The sequence below is a fragment of the Ambystoma mexicanum genome, unplaced genomic scaffold (genome assembly GCF_040938575.1).
Source record: "Ambystoma mexicanum isolate Mex_15411 unplaced genomic scaffold, UKY_AmexF1_1 Mex_scaf69, whole genome shotgun sequence".
Lineage (NCBI taxonomy): Eukaryota > Metazoa > Chordata > Amphibia > Caudata > Ambystomatidae > Ambystoma > Ambystoma mexicanum.
Window position 1 is genome coordinate 821,762 of NW_027182487.1, and position 10,750 is coordinate 832,511.

Consider the following 10,750-nt stretch of genomic DNA (forward strand, 5'->3'; position numbering starts at 1 on the left):
TCTTACCTGCAGCTGCTTCATAATATGCCAGCACTTGGAACACTTAGTGTAGCCACGCTTCACAGCTTTGGAACTGGCCAACATGGAAAGGGCGAAGTGACTGTGTGTAGTTCCCTTCTCTCTTTTCCATGGTGGCCATCCTGTTTTGAATGTTTTTTTTAAATCTGAGAAACAGCAAACACACTGTATCTGAACTGAAAAATATCACCCTGGTAAATCATGCCAGGATGCCATAGCAATAAACCTCTCAGTGCGGGGTAAGTACCGATCAGGTAATGCCTGGCATATCAAGGGTTTATTGCTTAATAGTTGATGTGCATTACTGTTGATTCCTGTAGACTATGATTTATTATTTTTCTTCCTCAGGGCATTTTTAAAGTCTCTGTTCTTCAGACTGTATATAATGGGGTTACACAGAGGACTGATTATGATGTAGGTCAAAGAGGAGATCTTGTTGTCCCCCATGGCTGATTTTGGGCGAATATATGTAGCAAAGATAGATGCATAGAAAACAACAACCACAGCCAGGTGGGAGGCACAGGTTGAGAAGGCCTTCCATCTCCTTCCCTTTGCTTTGATTTTCAAAATAGAAGAGATAATGTTAACATACGATATGATGATCAAAATAAACGACCCCAGTGTCAATGATGGTCCAAAAGTATAGATGAATATTTCAATCATGTGAGTGCTGGTACATGTGATCTTCATCAATGCTGTCACATCACAGAAGAAGTGATTGATAGTGTGTGAGCCACAGTAGGAAAAACCCGATACGGCTACAGTGAATGGTAAAGCAACCATGAAACCAGCAAGCCAGCTTACCGCAGCCAGCCGTATGCACGCAGCTAGATTCATGATGTATGGGTAATGTAGAGGATTGCAGATGGCCACATATCGATCATAAGCCATCACTGTGAGCAAAACAACCTCTGAAGCTGCCATGGCAAGAAAAGAATTCATCTGGAGGAGGCACTTTGTGAGAGAAACACGAGAGTCATTAAGAAAGAAGTGTGCTAGCATTGCAGGGAGAACAACTGAGGTGTATGTGATGTCAATTAGTGACAACATAGCGACAAAGAAGTACATGGGGGTGTGCAGCTGAGAGTTACAAGAAACTGTTGCCACAATAAGAAGGTTTCCACTCAGAGTAAGCAGGTACAGCACTAAAAACACACTAAAAAGTGGAGCTTGGAGGTGTGGAAGATCTGAAAAGCCAACAATCAGGATATCAGTGGTTGAACTTAGATTTTCGGCTTCCATTCAATGAACAATGAAGCAACGGCTAGGATGGATTTGAAGATGAGCTGAAAATAAATAAACAAGCAATGTCATTATTATTGCTGAAACAGATGATTGGGCTTGGGTGCTTATCTCTACATTTCTCAGGATGTTGTATCAACGGTTGCATCTAGGAACATAAGGAGTGCACACACAAGCAGGGGGTGCAAACTTCAGTGGGAAACAATCATTGGTGATATCTCCTGATATCTCTTTGTAGCCAATATGTGATGTCTCTTCAGGAAATATGACACGTTATAATCTCTCCTGTTGCCTGGGTGCAACCTTTGCCCTGGACATTTGTGATGTCATATTTCATGTCCTGGGTGTTAGTGTTAGCAGTGCACAGTGGTGCGGGCAGTTATGGTTGCTTAACCTACCATAACTGGCGAATTTCAGGGGTTTTTCGGTTTTACTTTGAACCATAATGTCATGTTTATAAAGTTTTTTTTATTGAATTTGACAGGTTTTTAGTAGCGCAACTTAACCATAACGTCCCCTTAACAAAGTTTTTTCAGTGAATTTTACGGGTTTTTAGTAGGGCAACTTAACCATAACTTCCCTTTAACAAAATGTTTTTTACTGAATTTCACAGGTTTTTAGAAGTGCAACTTAATCATAACATCTCGTTAACACAGTTTTTTACTGAATATACACTTTCATCATGTGTATTTGGGAGATATGTACTATAATTTTTTACTTTATAAACATGTATCATAGAACATACTGAACCCCCTCGCTAATGATATTTGAAAGGCACAGACAGAGCGCCTGTCCACGGACGGGCGCGAACAAAATCAACACTACCGAAACAGTCAGAGGGTACCTGAAATTGTACTATTGTGTTATATGAAAAATGCACAAGTTTGAAAAAGAAAACATAAACACATTATAAGTACTAATAAGTAACCAATTGAACCTACACATCTCAAACATTTGATGACCATGTAGAATGAAATGGATTATACCATAACAAAAAAAAGATATGCCTCCAACGTAATTACCTCACAGAAACTGTGCAGTCAGGAGCGACAGTAGACGCACAGAGTACAATGAAGACAAATTACAAGGAAATAGTAAGTGAACTTCATTTTTCTTATATGTGTGTGTACTTTTTTGTATGAGGGGCAGAAAAAATAATGTATTTCTGTTGTTTTGACACAGAAATGTGCAGTACTTTGGAATGGCTGGAGGAGAATTTTCCAATTGGGGAAATGTCTGAAGAAAGCGATAATAATGGTACACACTTCTCTGCATAAGCAAATGAATGGTCAGTATTTTATGGGCATTTAACATATATATATATATATATATTTATTTTTAACAGACCAGGTAAAAAAAGAAGAAAGTCCAACAAAGGACACAGGGCAAGAAGACAGGCTCAAATGGATAGAAGTGAAAATGGACATACTAAATGACAATTTTAACAGTTTAAGGCAATTTGTGGAGGAATACGTGAGAGGAAAAATACAATATCACTGTCCCACCTGTACCTGCCCCCCTTCTCCATTTCCTAGTGAACCTTCCCCAAACCCTCAAGAAGAACATAAACATTTTGACGAAACATCCATCCCTTCATCCCCTCACAATTAATCCCCTCACAACCAGCCCATGTTAAACCCTAATTCCCCTATATTCGTTTCAGTATCTGCTTCCCCCTGTATTTCTCTTCATTGATGTATGTGTGTGTATTGAACACATTTTTATGTTAGTTGTAGTGGAATGGTTTGGGTCAAATTTTATTTTTAAAAAGAGTAAAAATGTCTGCGGACAGCGCGCCTGTTCGGACTGGCCGTAATCAATAGAATATGGATGTTCTAAGGGCAATACATCTACCCGTACCAATCGCAACCAAGATGGAACTGATCTTAGAACGCACCAGCTGTTCAAGCTGTCCATAAATTAACAGAATGGTGGTGTCCTAAGGACATTATACCTACCGTACTGGTCACAAACAAGATAAAACATGTTCTTAGAGCACACCGGGTGTCCGGGATGTCTGTAAATTAACAGAATGGGAGTGTCCAAAGGACACTATACCTTTCCATACCCTCCGCAGCCAAGATGGAACTGTCCGCAGAACAGGCACGGTGGCCGGCTTGTCCATAGTCAAACAAATGGAGGTGTCCTAAGGACACTGTACCTGGCCGTACAGTCAGCAGATTATGTACGCACATGCGCACCACACCCATAAGTACTGCGAACATCGTGCCTGTCCGTAACTTTCCGTCTCACTTGTGTCGCACTTTTAATTAGTTTCAGGACCCGAACACTGTCCGTAGAACACCCGCGCGCATGCCCACGTCCATTACTCTGCATTTGGTGTCCAGCAGGCACCCATTTCCTTTGCGGATGTGTTCACAACGTCATCATGTGACCGCACCCATGCTGAGCATGTGGCCTAATTTGGGCAGTTTGCCTGATTCCACAACATTTCAAAAGAACTTATACAGACATTGGAAATAATTTTATCGTATAAAATCAACATTTCACATGTCCCATACAATGGCCCTACCTTTCAATGTATTGTGTAGAATTTATGCGACGCTTTTGAGTGATCGTTATGGTCACAAGGCGCACCCTCCACCCCTATAAAAGGCCAGACCCCCAAGCTCATCTTCATTCTACTTCTGGCTATAGCAGAGTGAGTTTTCCTGCCTTTACTGCTGTAGCGAAGATTAGCCGACCAACCCTAATGGCAACCATGGCTGCTGTTGCTTCATTAGCCTCAGTACCACCCCCAAACCCTCCACCGCCACCACCTCCCCAAGGGCCTGCAGAGGGAAATACGCGTGTGGATGTAGAGAGTGAGGAAGAAGAGGAAGAAGAGAATGAGGTGGAGGAACTCCACACTACAAGCACTCGCTGGGAGTCGTGGGTGTGGCGGTTGTTTACAGTTTTTGGAAACGTACCAAAAGCACGTTCAAACCTGGTCAGGTGTAACCAGTGCAAGTTGGTGCTGAGTCGCGGAGACCTGGTGCGTACAGCTTTGGTACGACAACCATGAAGCGACACCTAACGTCGTTCCACAGTGCGGACATTCGCAAGGTGGTACCATGTGAAGAACATGTTGAGTTCCTCCACAGCATCCTCTGTGACCGATCATCTCACCACAAGAGACACTCCATGTGGGAGAGAGCATCCCTCCAGCTGCCTCACAGGCCATTCACGATGCAGTTGACCCTTACCTCACAAGGGTTAGAATATTGTGTATGTACTGCGATGCAGTACTCTGCAGGGGGGAGAGTCTTCGAAGTGCTTTTGAGACTACGGTCACGGAGCACCAGAAGAACTGCTACCTACGTAAATAAGGCCCACCATACATCTTTCTCTCTCAGCTGCCCTTTCGTATCCCTGTGGTTGGTGTCCCTTCCTTACCATCCTTTACCCTCCTCTCCTAGTGTGTTATGTGTGAAAAAAGAAAAAAAATAGAAAAAAACTAAAATTACAACAAAGGCTCTTTTCAGAGCCGCCTTTCTCAGTTTAACCATGGAACTATCAAGTGACCGCTGTAGGCCCCACGCATTTTTCAAAAAGTCAGCGGACAGTCGTAGGACGCACAAAAATGGAGGGTGCAAGCTGAGTAAAACCAATGCACTTTTTACTGCGAGTAAGTGGTGGCTCTGAAAACAGACGTTTGGTGGTGTTTTGTGTGTTTGAAAAACTGTGGATTCGAAAATACGGAATGCAAAATAGGTGACTAGGAATCCAAAAAAGGTTGCAATGCATTTTGTACATTGCAAAGAAAAATCTGATTGTCAGCATATGTGAGATGGACTTCATCTCTGCGAAAAATGAAACTGCTGCAAAACAAAATGTTTTCATTGTGGAAAGAGGACATGCCAACATCTCTTAGAAAGGCACAAACAGCCTTATTGACATTGCGCCTCGCTTTCTCCATTTGTGGACCAAATTCAGAAGAACGCAGCCACATTATTCTTTGTGCAATACGGGAAAAAAGTACTTGACAATTTGGAAACATATCCATGACCTTCGCAAGTCCTTCCTTCATTGCAAATTGCAAAGAAATTCCAGAGACATGCGTCTCCACCCCAGAAATCCTGTTGGTAATACGCGCTGCCTGCAGACTACCACCATGTACGCGGACACATAGAGGATCTGAGCGTGATGACTGTACATTTAAATAGTATTCCCCTTTTCCCCTTTAAGGTGGGCTCTGAAAAAGAGACTTTTTTTTTTTTGGGCAGATGCCTGACAGACACCTGTTATTTTGTATGTTTTTGATTTCTTTTCTTCTTACTTTCAGCCGACAGTCATTACAGAACCTGCTCCAAAGCAAGCCTAACATTCCAAAAGAAAATGGAATTTCCCAAAAAAGATAAGGAAACATCATCTGCTTCAAAATATGCTGCATTACTGGAAACAATGTTCTCGTGGCTACAAAAAAAACATATCAGCGCATAACATGAAAGCACGCATGCTGCAATTGATGGTAACCTCCCAGTGCTTTGATCAGGACAAAAAACAGAACTGTTGTCCCATTTTCCTCTAGGGAGTAAGCCAGAAAAAAATATTTTTGCAGTTGGAAAGATGGTAATGACTTCTTGCACCAACTGTTCCAAATCTTCCAACAAAGTAGGTGAACTCACGTAGCCCAAATGGCAAGCACCGTAGTGCAAAGCTACCACATGTGGAATGGTCATCCTACGCATGCCTCTGCAATCTTGGAGAATCGCCGCAACATTGCAATCAGTTGCAGTGCTCCACACCTCCTCTACTTCTCTGACATCGAAAATTGTGTGCCACATGCCTACTTTCGGAATAGTGCTGTAAACCGTGGACAAAAATATCTCCAAGCATCAACACCCTGACTGTCTCCACCCCTGCCATCTTCACTACATGCACTGTCTTTCAACACAAATGAACAATGTGAACATCTGATTGGCTGATGCCTACAGTCCCCTTTCCATGCTGGATTTGCTGTAGAACCCCCATATGTGGCACGCCCTACCCGCGGACAAGCGCCTTGGCCGTGGGGCACGGAACTCTTAGCCAGTCCTTCTACCCTTTCCACATCACTTGCGAATCCATTCTTCATTGGACACAATTAAGCAGTCAAACAACCATCCACCAATCACATTCTAGATCTCAACATGTAACTCCGTCATCAGAGTTTTGCACTTCAAATTAACTGTTTATCGCTCTGAATGCAAGTCGCATATCATTGCAAAGCACCTACTTCAAAAATTACTGTGGAAATGTCGCAGATTTCTACTTACAGCTCCATGCATATGCACATGCAAGAGTACAAAGAAAGGGTATGCATGTTTTAGTCACAGAACATGTGCGACCCTTATGATTTTATTTAAACAAATTAATGCCACTAAATGTGCATACCAACGCTTCCCCTTTGAGTACAAGACTACCGATTTATCATTAAAAAAATGCAGTACGTCTTACTGTCTCCCGCATAACCTATACATACGTACCAACCCTCCCGATTTAGGCGGGAAACTTGCTGTGGTGGCATCTCCCTCTGAGGTTCTCTCAATTTTTCGTAGTTATAACATGAAAGTAGTCAAATTTTTCCCATCTACTTAATGACCGACCACTTACAAACCTCTCTGCTTTGGACAACACAGCTTAAAAAAACAAGGGAATTTCATGAAGTGAAAATTGTACTCCTTTGCAAAGCAGGGTCAAGTAACGTACTGCAAATAACATATAAAGGCTGCACATAGTGAAATGAAATGCACACATGCACTGTATTGAGATATGAAAGGAGAATACTCAGACGAAAGATGCAAAATGAACGTGTACATTAATATCACTGCTTTAAACACACAAAGTTACTAACTTCTTCCTTTTACAATTGCAGTGAAGACTACTCTCCTGAAAATCAACAGCATCTACACTGCAAACAACATATCCAAAGAAACCTGGTCATTCCGGAAAAAAAAGTAAGTACAGTACTACCTTTATATTCTTACTGTTCCTCAAAGAGACTGTGTGGGTTATTTATGAAATGTGCGCACCAAAAAAACATTGATTTCTGAACCATACTACCCACAAATCCCCATGTATTAAACAAAGAATAACAGACAGAATGGCACACAAATCCCTGTGTTTTTGTAACACAAATAACATACAGAAGGCTTAGAATGTTAGTACTACAAAACAAATAGTTGTTTTAATTTTATACCATTACTGCTTTGCCTCACCACTACCTCTACTACTCTCATCTGAAGCACAGTGTAGTAATATGCAAACGGAAAAATAGCCTTCCCAACTCATTGTAACTGCCCAATGCACATTCACACACCACCACAAACAACTTCCCCATCAAACTCATGTACTCATGCACACATCACACATACATTGTAAAACAGACCTGACCATGCCTCCTTTTTTTTCAACAGACCCCAAAGAATGACTACCAAAAAGCAAGTCCATAGAAAGGAACGCAGATAGAGCAAATGAAAATAAAAGTGTCCAAAGTAAGCATCCATCTCTAGCAGAGTTTGTACAGAATGTTGAAACAAAACAGCTAAGACAGTCATTTAGCAAAACAAAGGAAGCTTCAAGTGCCGAAACTTTGGCTCCTCTATCAAAATGTGGCACGAAACAGAAAACACTTTACAAAAAATCGGTTACCAGTACTGCTAACAATGCTCCTATGAATCCTGATATAGTAGCAAGAACCCATAGTAAAAAAAGTATTTTAGCAAAAATGTTTCGCCACAGAGTCCTTCAGAATCTAATAAGAAGAGGAACAAAATCACCCTCGACCTTTAAAACCTACTGTAGAAAATTAATCCTACAAGCTCTCATAGACAGTTCCTTCCTTCTGAAAAGGAAGTTATTTATTTTAGTGTTAAATAGGATGAAACCACTAACAAAACTTAGTAGTAAACTACAAAAGAAGCGTATCAATAAACAGGATGTCAACAAAAATAACTTCTTAAATATTTGTGGAGGTGAATGGAGTCACACAACAACCACAGAACCATATTTTAATGAAGAATCATACAAACAAAATCAAACAAACACAATTGCCATCCATAGCAATGGACGAGGGTATGAACAAATCAATACCATCATGTAACAAGAAATGGAACAAGAAATACTGCTTACAAAAGTATCCCCTGAAAAATCAGAATTACCTCTCCATTCGACTGAACCAGACAATCCAGTATACAAATGGATGTGCAGGTCAATGTGTGCCATTTCAAACAAATCTTTCAAATCTTTACGTCAGTTCCTCAATCAGTATGTGAAATATAAAGACAAAATCAAAATGAAAGTGCTGCAAAATATGGATATCGCTCCAGTGCACAAATACACAGGACTAAAAGGACATTCATTAGCCTGCATTCCAGGACCTATTTGCAAAAGCACCTTCCGTGATATCAAAAGATATCAATACTTCATTCAAATGTAAGAAATCTAGTGTATAAACTGTACTATGCTAAAAGTTCAGCTGTAGAATTAGGCAATTTAAACAACACTTTTCTGGATGGTACACCCAAATACCTACAAGAAGAAATCGACCGTATCCAGGGAAAATATTTTGGAAGTGAAAGCCACTTACAAAATGAAATAGTTTTAGAACAGATAACCAACATTTCTGCACATAGCAACCTTCTATTACACACATACAAAAAAGAAATACTAAAATTTAAAAGTACATCGGCTGAAATACCAAACCATGTGTGTGTGTGTTGCCACAGAATGTTTTACAAAAGGAACACAAAAATATGGATGTTTCATACAAAATAAAAGACAATGAAGATTCCAAATGGTGTGAATTAGCTCTCTACCTTTTAGCAGAAAACAAATATCAAATAAGTGAACCCCTAATATGTTACAGTTACTGCACTACAAAACTGGACAACAAGCAAACTCTTTCACGTGCTATCAAAAATAATTTGGAATTATTCCGACTACCAGAAGCCCTGCAACAACTCAATTTGTATGAGAGCATCATAATTCAAACAGTTCACCCATTTCAAGCAATAATACGCCTTCAACTAAAACCAGCAAAATTAGATCCCTCTGAATTGGTGAAAGGCATTCGTGGCAAAGTAGTTTATTTGCCATTAGATCTGACAGAAAATGTGCACACTCTAGGAGTGACACGTCCAATAGAGCATTCTTCAATTGTCTTAGTAAATGGTGTACCAATAAAAGACAAAAAAATTTGGCAACAACTGGTGGACTTACATAATGTTAGACAAGCCTTACAATACCAGAAAGCCAATAACAAATACTACAAGGAAATACATATTGAAGAAAGCTTAAGGGAAAAAACTGAAATAATTCAAGAGTCATCAGAAACTGGTCAATATGAACTTCTGGATCCTGCTGCAGTATCCATTCTTTTGGACCATTACACAATTCATCCATTGCACTCTAATGAGAGCATAGATGATGCACTAGAATCTTACCGAATGCGACAAACCAAAGGGTCACCAATGAGCATATGGGAAAAAAGTATAGAAGCACATGCTTTTCCACTGCTATTTCTTACTGGCAAAGGCAGAAGATACGATGATAGACCCACTCAGATTACAGCATCAGAATACCGCTCATTACGAATGTATTCTCAAGATCCCAGATTTAGACAAAATGTGGAATACATATTCCACCTACTCTTTGAAAGTGAACTAGCAACCCGATGTTACGGAGTTGCACACATATTAAAATCTGGAACCCACTTTCAAAATATGTCAGCTACGAAATTAATGGAAGGAGTGCAAGAAAAAGATGAGGTTTTACAGTCAAGTATAACAAATCTGTTTGCAAACATGCATGATACGAAAGAGTACTGGTTTCGACGGCACAGAGATGTACGTTGTCTGATCAGAAACCTTGGACCACCCACTTGGTTTGTTACATTAAGTTGTGCAGAGTATGCATGGGAAGATTTACATGATTTCCTACGCATATCAAACAACAACAAAACCAACATAGATATACTAACACCTGGAGAACTTTGCTCTCTAGATCGTGTTAATGTGTCAAGATATTTCCATCATCGTTTCATTGCTATGCTACACTTTATTTGTAATAAAACTGTTCCTCCCCTCGGAGAAGTACAACACTTCTTTTGGAGAAAAGAATACCAAGCCAGAGGAGCACCACATATTCACATGATTTTATGGATCAAAGGTGCACCTACATTTGGTCAGAACAGTGATGCCACTGTTTTGCAGTTCATCCAAAAATATGTCACTTGTGAAATTCCTTCACAACGGACACATAGTGACCTTCATAGACATATTTTACAATTTCAAAGACACAAATGTGCCAAATATTGTCGTCGCAAATACAAAAGCAAAGGGAAATACTATGCCAAATGCTGCTTTGGTTTCCCTAGACCAGATACAGAAACAGGTGAAGTGAACAACTTCATGTCTTCAGTTTGACATAGTGTTAAAGGTAAATCACCTAAGAACACATATTACATAAAAAGAACAGAAGAATACAAATATATCAATGCTTACAATGC

At 40.2% G+C, this 10,750-nt stretch overlaps 1 protein-coding gene across 1 annotated transcript; it reads right to left on the reverse strand.

The window, feature by feature from the left end:
* Nucleotides 1-339: 339 nt before the first annotated feature.
* On the reverse strand, nucleotides 340-1,260 carry LOC138562821 (olfactory receptor 8J1-like). The gene has a single exon (XM_069642797.1). The coding sequence runs from the start codon at nucleotides 1,258-1,260 to the stop codon at nucleotides 340-342; it is 921 nt and encodes a 306-aa protein (XP_069498898.1).
* Nucleotides 1,261-10,750: the final 9,490 nt, after the last annotated feature.

What these genes read in the sequence shown, in the direction of transcription:
- LOC138562821 (XM_069642797.1), bottom strand. Translation starts at nt 1,260, where the DNA reads ATGGAAGCCGAAAATCTAAGTTCAACCACTGATATCCTGATTGTTGGC.